The 16688-nt window shown below is 40.0% G+C and overlaps 2 protein-coding genes across 2 annotated transcripts; one reads left to right on the forward strand and one right to left on the reverse strand.

Moving 5' to 3' along the window:
* Positions 1-554: 554 nt before the first annotated feature.
* TRAPPC6B (trafficking protein particle complex subunit 6B) lies at positions 555-5962 on the reverse strand. The gene is made up of 6 exons (XM_012574160.5): positions 5291-5962; positions 5141-5208; positions 3994-4111; positions 2445-2528; positions 1349-1442; positions 555-732 (listed from the first exon to the last, which is right to left on the reverse strand). Exons 1-6 carry the CDS (start codon positions 5369-5371, stop codon positions 701-703), a joined length of 477 nt encoding a protein of 158 aa, XP_012429614.1. The 5' UTR covers positions 5372-5962; the 3' UTR covers positions 555-700.
* A 299-nt stretch (positions 5963-6261) lies between these two features.
* Positions 6262-16263, forward strand: PNN (pinin, desmosome associated protein). The gene is made up of 9 exons (XM_002200527.7): positions 6262-6473; positions 6763-6834; positions 7490-7558; positions 8665-8737; positions 8821-8915; positions 10833-10914; positions 12501-12656; positions 12739-12877; positions 13888-16263. The coding sequence occupies exons 1-9, from the start codon at positions 6361-6363 to the stop codon at positions 15171-15173; spliced, it is 2085 nt and encodes a 694-aa protein (XP_002200563.5). The 5' UTR covers positions 6262-6360; the 3' UTR covers positions 15174-16263.
* Positions 16264-16688: the final 425 nt, after the last annotated feature.

Below are 16688 nucleotides of genomic sequence, written 5' to 3' on the forward strand. Positions count from 1 at the left end.
TACATTGCAGAAGTAAACCATAGCTAGCAATTAAAAACAATTACAATAATATTGAGTTTATGTATAACAAGATGGAATAAATTTCCTTCTTTGGCCAGTATAGATGCCCTTAGGCATAAATCATTCTGACACAAGGAACAATTGCTAATTTTAGGGACAGGAGAAACTGTTGAACTATGTAAAAACAAGTTTTCTTCTCCTGCCCCAAACTACAATCCTACAAAGGTCTCGCCTAATATCTTCAATTATGTGTGAGCTGTTAGTTCACATGTTAGCAGGCTCCATCAAAAAATACAAAAGCAATCGCTGCCTCCCAGTTCAGAGTGAATGGGGAAAGGTAGCAGTTGGGCATTCTAGTCAGGCAACACAACATGCATTTGTTTCTTATTCAGATTTAGTCTTGGTCAGGATTTTTCTGTTCTCAAACTCTGTCTGTGGTCTTCCGGGCTCTTTTGGTAATTGAAATGTTTTGCTGAATATATAGAGTACACGGGTTTTACCATGTATAAATTATTACTTTAGTATAGAATAAATTTCATACCAAGACTCAAGCATAGCGTTATTTCAATGAGCATTTATTACATATTTTGGAATTGTGCTGCACACTGCTATAATTTACATGTTATATACAAGACTGAACCAAGATACTGAATCCACATACAAAGGCTTTTTAAAGTAGATACCCAGATTTGAATGTGTTCTACATCTTCTGTATCATCACCTGAAACTTACCTGCAGGAAAAGCAGAGTCAGATTACATTATTACCATTAGAATTATTTCTCCAAGTAATTATTTTCTTGTATTTTTTTTAAAAATAAATAGTAAGGAACATTTCGATCTTACAGTTTAAATGTAAGCAGTTGAGCCACTTCTTAAATTTAGCATTTAAATTCTATTTGCATGCTGAACAACTTTTTTCTTTTTTTCTGTAAGTTGGCCATGTCCTACATCACAGAAGTTTTGTGCTAAGTCGGTGGAAACTTTTAATGGAGCAGCTTATGTAGTTACAATGGTCTTCACTAACATCCTTAATGACTCCTATAGAGAAAGAGCTTCCCTTGTGCAATTAACCTTCTGGACACACATCCTTACATGTTTGATGCTTCTAAATGTAAATACAACTTTGTAGTTTTGCTTTCCACTCAACATCATGGAGGCTTATCCTCTGACAGTATTTTCTAAATACTAAAGGATATAGTAGCAAGCCATATCCTGAAGTTCACATGGGCTCCTATGGCCCAGCAGCTTCAAACAAATCCCACCTTGAAAAATGCTTATAGCAGCAACACAGTCAGTCAGGAAAGTTACCAAGTGAGCTAATAATTGAATACTCCAAGTACTACTTACATGCAGGCATTGATGAAACTTCAGCTGTTACAATACTCTTTATTCCCAGATTTGATAGGCCTCCTCTGATTAGTCCACAGGTGAATGCTAAATACTAAATAAGAAGTTGCTCTTCAAATGAGTGTCAACAGTGAAGCTTGTTGATAAAGATTGAAAAGTACTCAAGAACACAACTTAATACTTGGACAACAGAAAACCATGGAGGTTTTGAGACTTTGTCAGGTCTCTAATAGATGAAACCCCCAATATTTGGTAGAGTAGAGCTTACTACACAGATTGTTCTCATTAGAGGCAGTATTCTGAGTCACCTTCTCTTTCCATTAAACCTGTAGGAACTTAATATCCTTAAAACAATTATTCCCAAGACTTGGCTAAAATTAGCAACTGGTAAGAAGAAACAGTCCAAGACAGCATTCTTGTGCAGGCCATACCTTAGAATACAAGCACCTGCAGATACTTAAAATATGTGTTGCAAAACAGAATAAATATTTCACCAAACACACACAAAAAAATCCCAAAGACAGCAGCCAGTTGGGAGGACTAAGATCAAGAATTAAGAAACCATAAAACAGAACTTAATGTCCCATTTTTTTAATCCACCTGAACTAAAGTGCTCTATGATAGGTTCTACAGAGCTATTACCATAACTCAGTATCTGCATTCAAAACCATTTTTAATTGGCAGAAGATCTTTCTGAATGCTCACATAATCTCAGAAGCTTGTTTTATGTAACAAATAGCATCGTCCAAATATGTTTTGGGAATTTTAAAGGTTTCTGAAAACCCATGCTTCCCGAAGAGAAAGAATTTGTGTGACACTGGCAGGTAGTGGCAGACAAGCACCTGTACCTTGAAGTAACTCAAGTGTAACAGCAGCAAGTTGCACAACAACTATGACCATTTTTCAAACTATAAATCAACTCCACTGTTCTAAAACAGGGTGCCTTTGTAAAAAGCACACAGGTGCTGAAAGCATATCTTTAAGTGCCCTTTAGAAGAATTTGTATCTATTTAATTACAAAATTTAAAGTTATTAATAGATCAAGGTAACTGAAATGAAACTGGTAGACCCTGCCCCACATAAAATACAAGGGTACCTTTGGTGCATGTTCTAAATACTGCTTTCCTGCAGACATTTGTGTCAAGAGACGGAATTTATTGTCTTGAAGGACATAAATACCCTGTTTAAAAAGAAAAAAATTGAGAAGTTTAGTTAAATGTGCAGTAATATAAACCCCACATTTTCTGTGAATGGATTTGATTTGTAGATAAAATATATAAGGTTGAAAAATAAAATTTTAGATTACAGCATATGTGATTTAAGTTTAAATTGTATTATTTACTAACAAGGAATATCAAAATAAAATATTCTTAATTGTGAATATACAAAAAAACTCTAGATAATAACATGATAGTTAGCCCTAAAAAACGTTTATGTACATTTCTTCTTGGAAGAGTACTTCCAGTGATCAGAAAAAAATAGTTCTATATTACAAAGTCTCTGGTAATATACCAAATGCATACTGATTTTTACATTCAAATCTCCATCTTCATTGGGTTTTGCACATCTCTATTCTTATTCTCAAATTCAGTGGGGTTTTACTTAATAGCAGTACAGGCAACAACACCCAGCAGACAATCAAAGTAAAGGTCTGGTGTTTTCTACAATGTAATTTTGTGCAACAATAGGCATCTTAATAAATTAAGTATAAACACAGTATAGCTTTATCTACACCGGTCATGTTAATTTCCTTGCTACTGTGCTTCAGAATTTCAGAAGCCTTGAACTTAAAATAAGGCTGCATATACAGTTAAGACCTTAAGCTCAATACTACAGCTTTTTTGAATTAAACCCCCAGATGTCTAAAGTAATAATTATCTCTTATTACGTAATTAAGTCACTGTAATATAAAACTCATATATTCGGCACAATCCTTGTACAAATCCTTTTCTTCCCAATTTGACACAACAGGGAAATGGCCGTAAGAAAAACAAGTGATTCAATTAGGAAAAAGATTTTTTTAGTCTAGTAAAATGGCTCCTTAAGTTATTTTGATCTAGCTTTAAGAACTCTGGCTGTTGATATAGGAAAACACATGGATACAGTACAATGTCACCAACAGGCAAATCTGAGAAGTTTCTCCGCTGCTTCTTATACAAGTATTTTCAATAGATTACAACTGTCTCAGCTGCTGAAAGTTCTTAACATTCTTCAAAGTAAAAAAGTCAATTCACTGCAGCTATTCTATTTAAATAAATGCTAAGAGAGTAACATCACTTTTTCACTATTTTTTTTTACTAACATTTATTAAGAGACAGATTTAAAAGTTCTTGTTTAAATGTTCATCAACTGTAATCATTACTGTCCTTTCTGTCACACTGAAACAGTGCATATGAAATTCAAAGCATTTAGTCTTTTCAAACAGGGAGGCAATAAAGACATTATAAAGGCAATTATTAAATTGTATTCTAAAGCTACATGATAACATGAATATTGAAAACCACGCTTTTTAAACAAAACAAATATGGAACATTTTGGATTTCTCATCTGGTAATTACTTCTGACCAAGCAAAACAAAAAATGCACTAGCAACTCAAAATTCTCACCAACTTTCTAAATTAAATCTTAATCTTCAGCATTAATACCTGGTGATTAGTCCTTAGGTTATCTATTTGTTTCTTGAATACCGTTGTCCAAAAATCTTTGCAAATGAACTTCATAATATCTAATTCATCCTTAAACCTGGCAGTGTCTTTTGTAAACCTAAGAGAAAAGTGAGATAACAATAATGGTGGTACACATAACCTGACCAATTTAACATAGAAATAATTTTTTAATGGTACTATACATAATTTTTGAGGTTATTATAGAAATTAGTTTTCCAGCCATCGTGCAGTACCATTCTACCCTCACTGTCCATTCATCAAGTATTTTAACTTGAGGAACAAAGTGTTATCTTAGTATCTGCAATATGATACCAGAATATATTGTTTTAATTCCATAATTATCAAACATAGTTGACATACAGAAAGGTGGAAAGTGCTCCATCAGTTTTATCTTCAACTAGGTATCAAAATAGAAGATAAACAAAATGCTCACACCTATACTACTTCTTGGAAGGAGTCCTTCAATTAGGCAAAACAGCTCTAACATAGGAACAAGCATATAAAACTTGTTCCCATTTTTCAGGGGGGACTTCTTTCTCTTGCTTATTTCAGATTTCTCTCCCTTTATCCTCCTTGAGGGTCTTTATCTGGCACTAAAGGACCACTTTATTCAACAGAAGCACGACTTCAAAAACTCGAGAGTCTCCACACGACCTCGGAACGAGGGCGCCGGTCCCCAAAGAGCCCGAGCTGCTCAGTCGCGGAGTCGCAAGCGCTGAGAGCACTTTACGAAAACGAAATAGAGTTAAGAGCCAATCATAAAATTATACTTAAGAAGTAAATCAGAAAAGAATGAAGCAGGAACTAGAAGTACCAGAAGCAGAAAACATGCAAAACAAAGTAGAATTAAAGATAATTGTAAGTATTAAAAGTAACCATGTACCCTGACTCGGTTTTCATGACGGGAAGCACTAGCAAAACAATACACTCCAAAACTGTCCCGTGATACACAAGCACAGATCCCCACAAGAATGAGATACAAAAAGAGGAGATGCCTGAACAACTGATGGTAAGAGGAACGCGCTCTCCGCCCAGCCAAACCACCACACTTTGCCCGGGCAGGTGTGCTGTACCGGCGAGGTGAAAACCCCGAGAAGGAGCAGCGGCTGCCAGGGCTGGCACTCACCTCTCGATGAGCCCCTGTCCGACGCGGAAGCCCATGCTCTCCAGCTTGGTGGTGCAGCGCCCGTTCTCCTGCAAGACACAAGGCGCCGCGGCCGCAGCGTCAGCCCCGGCCACCGCCGCACGGCCCCGGGGCGGCCCCGGCCCCACTCACCCCTTCGCCCTGCTCGGCGGCGCGGTACATCCCCGCCACCATCTCGCTGTGCAGCAGCAGGAACAGCGCCTCGTCCGCCATCGCCGGGGCCACCGCCCCTTCCGGGCGGGCCCGGCCACCCACGGGAGCTCCCGGCCAAGGCGGGGCGGCCCAGCAGTATGAGCCGAGCCGCTTCTTCCCGCCGGAGAAGCTCTGGGAAAGGTGCTCTCGCGTTAAGGCTCTGCAGAGTCTGTGGCAGCGCAGGGTCCTGAGCGAGGGCCGGAGCCGGGGAGCAAACGCACCCCTCCTGCGGAGCTGCGCCGCCCACCCTAGTGCTGAGCCAGGCGGGGCGCGCGTGTGTCACTGCCTACAAGACAGCGTCCGTGCCTTCCCCTGCTCGCCGCGGGGTGCCCCAGAGCGACACCGGCTGCAGCCGGAGAAGAGCGTGGTTTAAAGGCTCGCCGCCGCCCCGGGCGCCACGGCTGAGGCGCAGTGCGGAGCTTCCCTGCCACGCCGCTCCGGGCGGGATGTGAGGGCAGAAGCGACCCCGGCACGCGCCCGTCAGGCCGCCACCTCAGCCAGCGTCAAGTAACAGCCCCGTCTATTGGCTCGCCGGGCACAGGCGCCTCTGGTAGCGCAGCGGTGATTGGCCCTCGCCTGAGCCCCGAGCGTGCGGCGTCACGGCCCCATCGAGAGTGGGAAAGCAGGATGTGCCCCGGGTGGGTGGGAACAAGTCGCCTCGAAGTGGTTTTCTGATTGGGCTACAAGGAAGAGATGTTTGAGTTCTTATTAGTCCTGTGTCACGTCACTCCGGCGGTTTCTTTAGTATTCGTCGAGTAGAGCCTTCCGCCAGTTGGGCGCTCGGGATGCCAGTCTGCCCCTGGGCTCTGTGATTGGGGACCGCTGCTGGCGAGCCACCTGGGGGGCGTGCCCCTTCCTGTCGCGCTCGGTGATTGGCGGTCGGAGGGGGCCCCCGGGGCGCGATTGGCTGCGCCGTGCGGGCCCGCGGCCGCCGGAGTGGGCGGGGCCTGTTCCCCCTGTTCCCCAGCGCTGCCTCGCGCGAGGCCCGGCCAGGCCGCGCGGCGGGCGGGATGGCGGTGGCGGTGCGCGCGCTGCAGGAGCAGCTCGAGAAAGCCAAGGAAAGCCTCAAGCACGTGGACGAGAATATCCGCAAGCTCACGGGCCGGGACCCCAATGATGTGAGGTGAGGCGGGGAGCGCCGGGCGCGCCGCGGTACCGCGAAGGAAGGGCCGGCCGGCTGGGGGGGGCGCGTCGGGCCTGCAGGGCGGGCGACGCGGAGCCGGCCGCGGATCCCCGCGTCCCTCTGCGGGCCGTGCCCGCCCCGCTGGTGCGGGATCGGGCAGCTCTGTCCCGCGGGGGTGGGGCGCGGCCTCGGGGCACAGGGCGGAACGGCCGCAGGCCCGTTGGGCGGGCGGGCAGCAGCGCCCCGGAGCCGGGCTGGCACCGCTAACAGCGCTTACTGTCTCTTTCAGGCCCCCTCAGAACAGGCTGTTAGCCCTCGCAGGCCCCGGTGGAGGTAGAGGGCGTGGGAGCTTATTGCTAAGGTAAGGAGGCGCGGAGCGGACGGTGGAGTTGTATCCATCCTTTCCCTGGCAGTGGTTCGTGAGCGCGTTCCTCGTTTGCCTCTGCTCATCTCTGCGGTACTGTTTGTGTGAGTGCCAGAGCTGCCCTACAGGGCTTCGGGGGTTAAGTTTAAAGCGCCTTTTCATTTTGAGTTGCTACAAGTCTAAATGGGTGGTTTTCCCCGACCTTCTCAGCCGTTAGGCTGAAAAATAAGGGGAAGCGTCAAAATGAGGGGAGGTGTTGTGTGGTGGCTGGGACCTTGTCTTTGAAATCGTTCAAAATCAGTCTCCTGCTGGTTAAAAAACTGGTAGGTGCTCTAAGAAGGATTTTAAAACACATGTGGATAAAAACACATCCTGAAAATTACTGCAGGTAAGATTACTTGAACACGATAGGATGCTTGTTACAGCAGAGCTACTCAGTTAAATAAGTGCAGAAATTCAGGGTTAAATTAGGGGGTTCACAAGCAGTGTGTTAGAACATTTCACTGCAGTGCTAACAGTAAATGGTGATAGAGCTGAGTAAAATTTATGTTTAATCATGACCATAAAGCAAAATTATAGTAAATTGTGCACACTTGAAGTGCTCCAGGGATTAACCTAACTTGTTCTAAGACCACAAGCGTTTTCTTTTTAGGCGTGGATTCTCGGATAGTGGAGGAGGACCCCCAGCCAAACAGAGGGATCTTGAAGGTGCATCCAGTAGGTGAGTGCAAAAACTAATGCAGCCTACTTGCTTTTCTGAATGAGAATTTGTAACAGTAAACCAAAAACTGGTAATAACTGGGGACTTTCACTGTCTAGTTTGGAGATTACTTACTAAAGACTTGTTGGGAATAATTTGGGTGACAGCAAATCACTCGGTGAAATATTTTTCATACCTTAGAGCAGCATAAAGATGGTAGCAATAATATAAAGATGTAGCAATACAAAGATATCTGTGATTTTTTTTTGTTTTATTTAGCGTACAGTCTGCTATATTACATTCTTTTTAGTTGTGACATTTGTTTACAGTGAACAAAAACTGAATTATGACTGAGACCTGTTCAATAAATTGAATACAGGCAATATGACAATGGACTTGGGTTTTGGGCTTTCACATCTGGTTGCAAATCCATCAGATGTGATTGATAATAGTGAACTTAAGTGCTGTGGGCACTTTGTAGTGGTAGTTCTTGACCAAAATAAAGCTTACTTTGGAATTTTTCAGTTAGCAGAAAATGAAGCTGGGAAGCAGGACAGTAATGCTGTGCTACAAAGCTGAAAACAACTTCAATTATTTATTTTAGTATTTATTTTATTTAAATTATTTATTTTAAGTTGTTCTTTGTTAAAGCTTAGTTCATCCATGTCTCAAGTGGTAAGCCCTCTGCCTCTCTCCAATAGGTATTTGGTAGGTAACTTGAACAGCATTTCCTGTTTAAGAACTTATACCAACCTTTCCACATCAATGCATTGAAATCTGTCTAGTGATCCCTTTATACCAGTCGCCATTTTAGAGATTTCTGGAAAAGCACAAACATTTAAAAGAATAAATTCCAAATGTATTTTAAAAAGTCAAACATGGTGTTTGCGAATTCTTCTGTTCTTATTACTCTGCAATTTGTATTAAAATTTAAACTGTCTGTCTCATTGATTTTCACCAGCAATAGATTCTGTCTGTAAAATGTTACTTACTGGTTGTTGGAACAGTGGGGACATTTTCACCGAAGTGTTGGTTCTTCTGACTAGACATGCTTGTATTTTTCTCATGCTGGAAGAGATTCTCTCCTAAATACATGTTCTCTAATGACCACTGGCTTTCTTCCTCAGGCTGGGTGGAGAACGTCGGACAAGAAGAGAATCACGCCAAGAAAGCGACGCAGAGGATGATGATATTAAAAAGGTAATATATAGTAAATGGAGCTGTGCAAACAGAAACGTACCTGCAACACGATGAACAAAGTAGTTTGTTTTTCTTTCTTGTAGCCAGCGTTGCCATCTTCTGTTGTTGCTACCTCCAAAGAGCGAACACGTCGAGACCTTATACAAGATCAAAATATGGATGAAAAAGGAAAACAAAGGTACGCAGACATCTCTTTTACACTAATATGGTACTTTTGAGTTCTGCCATATAAAGTAGCTTTTGATTTAAAAGATACTGCACACAAGCTGTTGTGGATCAAAGATTATGTTGAAGAGTTACCATTATGGTATAAAATGTAATTTAAAAAGTACTCTCTGAAAATACTTCACAAGCGGCAACATGTGCATTGTTCACATAACTGACATGGATTCTACTTTTTAGGCCACCTACAGGAGCAGTTTTGCTAGTGCTAGTGTTTTAACATCATTTGAGTAAGATGGAAATATCTGTAGCTTCATTGGTTGCTTAATGTCTTAGATTATTACAACTGTCTTGGCTCATCATTTATTTTGTTGGTTGAAGTAGGGTTTTGAATATGGTTCCTTTCTCCCTCTGCCCCTTTTTTTAAATTAAGTAGTTCCATCATGTTTCTTTTCTCATACTACTTTGACTTCTTGTTGTGTGTACAGCCTTGCCTTCATTTTGCCTGCTGCTTTATAGATTCCTCCTATGTATATCTCCTTTTCCCTATATTTTATTTTTCTTAGGGCTATTAAAATTCTAACTGAAATGCAGCTCTATTGGTAAGAGGTATTGGAAAATCAAATTTGCAGCTGTGTTCAGCCTCTTGGCCTCCGGCTACTTCAGACTGCAAGTCACTTGGTGTAGTAATAATTATACCCCAAATAAACAGAAGAATTAGAACTGGAATAAGGAACTCTAGAAATCTTCTCTGATAAGTCCCTACAGGTGAACTGGCACAGAAAACTGGCACTTCACTTGCTTCTTTTAGTTATAACCCCACTTAGAGTATTCCATTACTAGGTTCTAATTGCTTCCCTCACAGGGAGACTTCCAAAATTCTTACTGAACTTCCTAGAGCTTCAGGCACTAAATGCTTGTTCCCTCAGAATAGTTTTACTGCTTTTCAGTTCAGTAGTCTCCAGGGAGATGAGAAAACCAGTATTAATTTCTACGAATTGTGGCGGAGGGAGGTTCTTTAAGAGGACAACATGGCCTGAACTCCTGATTTTTTGCTCAGTGTCTTCTGGGATGCTATTCATATACAAATGCACTTTCAGTGATCTTCGGCTTTCAATTTTTATTTGTTGCTGTTTCTATTATATAATATACTTTTACCTTTCATTGTGAGGTTTGTGCCACTATAATAGAGTGGTACTTAAATAAGACAATAGCATTTCCTTTCTCACTTTATCAGGTTCAAGGCAAATAAAAATGTCTGCATCAGATTGTAAAGACTTAATTTGGGATTGAATGAAAATAAATGGAAGGCGAAAGTCAAGAAACTAGTTATTTCTCAGAAGAAAGGAATTTGTTGAAGTATTTTACTTATTTTTCTCAAAGCAACACCTAATTGGATGAGAGCAGTTCTGTTTTCATCCCACAGTGCAGTGTCTCATTGTTGGGTAATTCTGATAGATAAGCTTTCACTCCCCTGTGGCTCCATTTCTCCTTAATAGTCTAAGCAGATTGTGGAGAGGGGACTGTATGCTTTTTAGAAAACTCAGTTTGCTCTCTTACTGATAGCTCACACTGTATTTACTTGACTTTTTTCTTCAGTACTCTCTGCTTCAAGATTTTTAAAAATATTTCCTTAGTGTAACTAAGATGGAAAATGTGCAGGCTTCCAGTTTTGCCAGTGCTAGCTGTTCTGTGTTAAACATAAGAGCTGTGTCTTACTTGTAAGCAAAATGATATGTCACTGTAAATTATATCCTGGACTGTTGGCACAGACAGTATGTCTTCTATTGCTAATGGCCTTGGGTACTACTGGGCCTTGAAAAATAAGTGTCCTTGAGGTGGAAAGTTTCTCTGATTTTTTTATACAAATAAAAAGCTTAGTACTTGAACTGAATCTCAAATATTTTTTTGTTGTGGGTTTGTTTTTTTTCAGGAATCGACGTATATTTGGCTTGTTGATGGGTACTCTTCAAAAATTTAAACAGGAGTCCACAGTTGCTATTGCTACCGAGAGGGTAATTACTTTAAATTCTATCAGATTTTAAATAATAAAGCAAAATTGTTTGGTTATTTCAAGTAAGAATGAAAGTTCCCTACAGTGTAGGTTGGAGGTGCAGCAAAGTGATGAGTGCATATAGGTTAGTGTTTGTCTCAGTTCAGGGAAATGAGGGTGAGAGGCAGGAAAGTTGTTCTTACTATGACTTTGTAACCCTGTTCCTGACCTTTGTGGAAACAAAAAGGCAATGTTAAATGGAATTTAATCAGGTTACTATTTAAGAGGTCATAGGCTATTTCTGGGAATAATAGTGATGCAGTATTGATGAAGCAGTGCTTACCCTGGTGTGTTCCAGATGTTTAAATTATAACCAAGTGTACAGAAATCTGTGCTTGGTTATGTTATCTGTCTAAAAATGCATTTTCTGCTCCAGTACAGATAGCCAGAATTTCTGATTTTAATAAATAAATGTGTGGTTATACTGAAGCAAAAGCTTTGCTTAGCTTAGTGATTACTTGAAAAAAACTTGTATATGGGATGGTGGTAACTTTATTCCCTTTTAATTTGTGAAGTCTATGATATTTGTTTACTGTTGCACTAAGTGGATTATTCAGTTGACTCTAATAACCTTTAGATTAAAAACTGTTTTAAAGTTCAAATTTCAGCAGTCCAGTTGAAACAGATAGAAAGATTTAAACTTAAAATGTTTTCTGTATAGTGTCAGCAGAGCTGACTCACAGTGCTGGTATTGATTAATTTCAGATGCAGTATTTGGGTGGTTTACCTAACTTGTCATGTGGCACATAAGACCAAAGTTCACTTTTGCCTGCTTGCATTCAAACAAAAAGCTGTTTATCAGGATGGTCTAGAAACATGGAGTCCCTGTCTAATTTATAGTAGTATGTGTTTGCACAAAGAGACTCTGAGGAGTTACTGCTCCTTGCAAAAATTTTCTTAGAATCCATATGGAGATCTTTTTTTGTTCATACATGTACACTTGCTGTAAATCAAAGTCAAGGCCTAAGGAGTTTTACAACACAGCTATTTTGTTGTCCAGGCAGTAAATTCTGTTTTTTTATTGACAATTATTGTACAATCTGAGCACATGGCAGTCTAGGGCATACAAATGGTATTCCTGGATAGTAGTAATATATATAATTAGCAATTAATATACTGGAAGTGTTCACAATCAAATTTTTGTTGGTCACAAACCGATCTGCAGTCCCTCATTTGTTTCTGGAGGAGTTTATGTGGGAAATTTACCTGATTTCTCTGATACCTCAAATACATTCCTTTTATTTTTCTGCCACTGGGGGAAAAAAACCAATTTGTCGAAGCTTCTATTGAAAATTTAAGGCCAGACTAAAAGATAGTAAAGCACACAGGAATTCACAGAGCCCCATAACTGTATAGTTAAACCAACAAAAAATTAGGTGCCAGCAAGCACCTCTTTTCTTCCATTAGCTGTAGTTTAGATGGTATTTCCTAATGTGCTTTAGGAATACCTTTAAGGGTGAAATAATCAAAAACTATTACGTGAATCAAACTAGAACACTTTCTCTTGATGTAGAAAAAAAAATTAAGATTATGTTTAATTTATTTTAGCAAAAGAGACGACAAGAAATTGAACAGAAACTTGAAGTGCAGGCAGAAGAAGAGAGAAAGCAAGTTGAAAATGAGAGGCGAGAACTGTTTGAAGAAAGACGTGCTAAACAGACAGAGCTGCGGTTATTGGAGCAAAAGGTTGAGCTTGCTCAGTTGGTGAGTTTTTCTTTTGTTCTTGATCTTTCTCTTGTTTAAACTATTCTTGTTTATCTCAGGGTTATTTTCTTTCATTTCTCAGCAAGAAGAATGGAATGAACATAATGCTAAAATAATTAAATACATAAGAACAAGGACAAAACCTCATTTATTCTACATACCTGGCAGAATGTGTGCTGCTACGCAGAAGCTGATGGACGAGTCACAGAAAAAGATGAATGGTAAGTGGTCTTTGTGATACAAAGGTCCTTGTTCTTGCCTCCCTTTGTTTGCCATACAAATTTATTTTAAGTCTCTGCTTAAATACATTAATTTCATGCTTAGGACAAACTATATTCTTACACAGATGTTCATCGTAAGTGGAAATTACTCTTTCAGTGACTTATTTTTATATTGAATGGGATTTGATTGTCTTACAAGAAGTCAAAAGATGCGTATGCATAATTTCAGAGGTATGTGTTTAAAACAGTCCTTTATATTAGTACCCAGATGTATCCAAGTGCAGCAACTTCATTTTTGAAAAGATAGATTCTGTGAAGATGCAAGGAGCTGCAGGTGTTTACAAAGCATTTGAGAAGTATTTTCTTGAACGTAGCATTAGAACTTTATGATGATTATTTACCTCAATGTGTGTTCATTTCTGTTTCACAGGATGATTATTTTTCTTTTGGAGAACAATTTAAAATGCTCCGATTGATGGTAGTCTTACTGTATTTTTTTTATTAAACTAAGAATATATTGGTTTGTTTTTTTGTAGGTGCTTTTCTTCATTTTGTGGGGTTTGGGGGGGGTAAGAGAAGATAGCTCACCTGTCTGGATAGCCTACAGTAATTAAGCTTTCTTAATACCTAGCTAGGCTCTTGCTTATTTTTCCTGTCTTTTGTTTGCCTTAGGAAGTATAACCTTAATAGGTAAATACCAGGAAATTAAAGTATTATTTTGATATATTGTTGGTTTGTTTGATTTTAATGAAGTCAAAAAGTTTGTGTTAGCGTAGATTTATGGCTTTACTGTTAAAATATTCAGCAGAGCTTACTCTCCTCTTTGTTTTCTTAAAGTAACTAGCAGTCTTTTACATTATGCATGAATGGCTTGCTACTTCAGAAAGAACAAGGTTGCAGTATTTATAAGTTGAACAATAATTGATAACTTACTAGCTCATAGTTAAAGGGTAAATAGACTTCAGTGTCTGTAGATTATTTTTACAATTATTTATGCATTTATTCCCTAGCACTCTTTGAAAGCAGGAGAAATGAATTTGCAGAGCAGATTAACAAAATGGAGGCCAGACCCAGAAGACAATCTGTGAAGGAAAAAGAACATCAGGAGGTGCAGAAGGAAGAAAAGAAGGAAGAACAGAACAAGGAGCAGGAAGAGGGTAAGGTGGCTCAGCAGGTGGAAGAGATGGAGACAGGTAATCAGCACAATGATGTAGAAATGGAGGAGGTAGGGGAGGAAAAGGGAAAAATAGGTTCAGGTTCAGGGCATAGTGATGCAGAAAAAGAACAGGAGGAGGATGAGCAGAAACATGATGTGGAGATGAAGGTAGACGAGCCTACTGAGGTGAGAGAGAATGACAAGCAACAGGATGGTCAGCATGAGGAGATCACAGTTGTAAAAGAGGAAAGTGAAAACATTCAGCCTGTGGATAATGAGCAGGATGTGGCTGAAATGAATGAGACAGATAGTGTAGAACCTGTAGAAAATGAAAATGGCAAAGAAATAGAACCAGAAACAGAGTGTGATGCTCAGCCAGAAAAAGTGTGTAATGTTCCTTCTCCTAAGAAGGAGAAAGGTATCAAAACAGAAAATAATGCTGAACTTGAAGACACACAGGAGAAAACACCTGAAGCTCAAACAGAATCTGTGGCTGAGGCTCTATCTCAGCCACAGTCTGTGCCATTAGCACAATCACCTCAGTTGTCTCAGTCCACTCAGGATACAGAGCCCCAGACAGACAAGGATGAAAATGCTGTGGTGTCTGTAAAGGTGGTTGAAGCCCAGGCAGAGCAGAATGAGACACCGAGTGTAGAAAGTAAGAGTAAGACTAGGAGTAGAAGCAGGGGTAGGGCAGGAAACAAAACTGGTCATACCCGTAGCAGCAGCAGTAGTAGCAGTAGCACTTCAAGCAGTACTACCAGTGCAAGTAGTTCCAGTACTGGCAGCAGTTCCAGTCGGAGCAGTTCCACCAGCAGCAGCACTACAAGTGGGAGTACGAGCAGGGACAGTAGCAGCAGTAGCTCTAGCAGCAGTGAGAGTAGAAGTCGAAGCCGAGGCAGGGGGCATAACAGAGATAGAAAACGCAGAAGGAGCACAGACAGGAAGCGAAGGGATGCTTCGGGAGTAGATAGAAGTCACAAGTCCTCAAAAGGTGGTAGTAGAGATGCTAAAGGCTCAAAGGATAAAAGTTCAAGGTCTGACAGAAAGAGATCTATATCAGAAAGTAGTCGGTCAGGCAAGAGAACTTCACGGAGTGAAAGAGACCGTAAATCAGACAGGAAAGACAAAAGGCGTTAACAGAAGAGACCAAGCTTCCTTAGTCTAATCTTTGCAGCAGAAGATTATTTGAGTGAAAGGATTCCTTGTAAGGAGGAAGAGAAGGCTGCCTTAAGAATTGCATGCTGTAAAAAATCTTTTGGAAAAATGCAGACTGTTTACCAGGCATTCTTGTACTTTTTACATAATTTTGTAAAAGGTTACTTACCAAAATTATGTGAAGTTCCTGAAAATGTAAAAATAAAAGATTAACACTCCTTTGCATCTTTTTTTTAAATAGCCTGTACTCATTAAGATCCTCTGTATATTTTAATAGGTAAACCTTTAAAGTAGATGTGATCATTTCTTCTGTATCATACACCTTTTTTTTGTAGAAATAAATATGCATTTTAAATAAATTGTTTGAGATGTCCTGTTGACAATTAAATTCCCCTCTTTAGATTATAGGAAGGCAGCATTGCAGGAAATAGAAAATTTTGCCTTTCCCCTCTATTCTTTGCAAGAATGAGAATTTTAAGACCTAGTAAAGCAAATAATCTCTCCAGTGCTGGGTAGGAAGGCAAAGTAATTGATTTGAATCTCTACTTTCTGTTTTTTTCTGTAACTGCAAGCTCTTAGTCAATTCTGCCTATCCTTCAGTTTTATAAAAATAGGCAAGTAATTAAATGGGAATGTTAACACTGGCCAAGGTAACTAAAGTCAGTCTGGAAAACCACTCTTACCTGCTTTCTGCAGGTGCTTTGCTAGTATTTGCATCTAAGTTCTAGATACAGATAATCTCTTCAATGATGATCCTTGTTTTGGTGGCCAGTGGAAGAACAACTTCAGCTTGCTTCTCAACCAGGATTATTTTTGTTTTAGTTGCAGACTAATCTTTGATTCCCTTCATACCACTAGGAATAATTACATTGCAGTGTTGGAGTTACCTGGGACTACCTAATACTAATGTTGTGTGCGTGCAAGAATGCTTTCTGAATGTATTTAATAAACCTAAGGTGGTATAGTGTTATCTATGAAGGTGAATACTGTTTTTATATAATTTTGTATGGAAAACAATAACATCTGTTGCTTTGTTCTGTACATGTGCAAATAAATGTGGCTTTGTAGATTACTTACTCTCTCATTGCCTATGATCTTTTCTATTAACAGGTGTATTACCTTAGTCTTTCTACATTTAAAGTATGAATTGTAATTGCAGATGGCTGTACCTTACAAGCTCTGTATCCAAAATTATTCTTAAGGCTTTTAATTGTCTATTAACTGACTATGAAACTGTAGTGCTATGATCTGTGCTTTCTTGAGAGGAAGAGAATTGTGTTATCTGATAGGCCAAATCACAGACCAGGAAATCCTAGAAAGATTTCAGTATTGAAGGACACCTGAGCATGGTTTAGTGTACAAAATCCAATATACACCCCATTTTTCTAGAAAGTGGTTGCCAAGTTCTAGTTTGGAGTGTGTCAGTTTTCATCTGAACTCAACAGTAGTGACAGATTTATGTGTTCTGAAATGCTCAGTGTCATGACTTCAAGAAAT

The sequence above is a fragment of the Taeniopygia guttata genome, chromosome 5 (genome assembly GCF_048771995.1).
Source record: "Taeniopygia guttata chromosome 5, bTaeGut7.mat, whole genome shotgun sequence".
Taxonomy (NCBI): domain Eukaryota; kingdom Metazoa; phylum Chordata; class Aves; order Passeriformes; family Estrildidae; genus Taeniopygia; species Taeniopygia guttata.

Bases quoted from the DNA above. Each gene is read 5' to 3' on its own strand.
- TRAPPC6B (XM_012574160.5), bottom strand. From the start codon at position 5,371: ATGGCGGACGAGGCGCTGTTCCTGCTGCTGCACAGCGAGATGGTGGCG. The intron at 5,209-5,290 runs GTGAGTGGGGCC...TGTGTCTTGCAG, and splicing joins CCGCCGAGCAGGGCGAAGGG to GAGAACGGGCGCTGCACCAC. The intron at 4,112-5,140 runs GTGAGTGCCAGC...CTTTTCTCTTAG, and splicing joins GGACAGGGGCTCATCGAGAG to GTTTACAAAAGACACTGCCA.
- PNN (XM_002200527.7), top strand. From the start codon at position 6,361: ATGGCGGTGGCGGTGCGCGCGCTGCAGGAGCAGCTCGAGAAAGCCAAG. The intron at 6,474-6,762 runs GTGAGGCGGGGA...TGTCTCTTTCAG, and splicing joins CGGGACCCCAATGATGTGAG to GCCCCCTCAGAACAGGCTGT. The intron at 12,878-13,887 runs GTAAGTGGTCTT...TTTATTCCCTAG, and splicing joins GTCACAGAAAAAGATGAATG to CACTCTTTGAAAGCAGGAGA.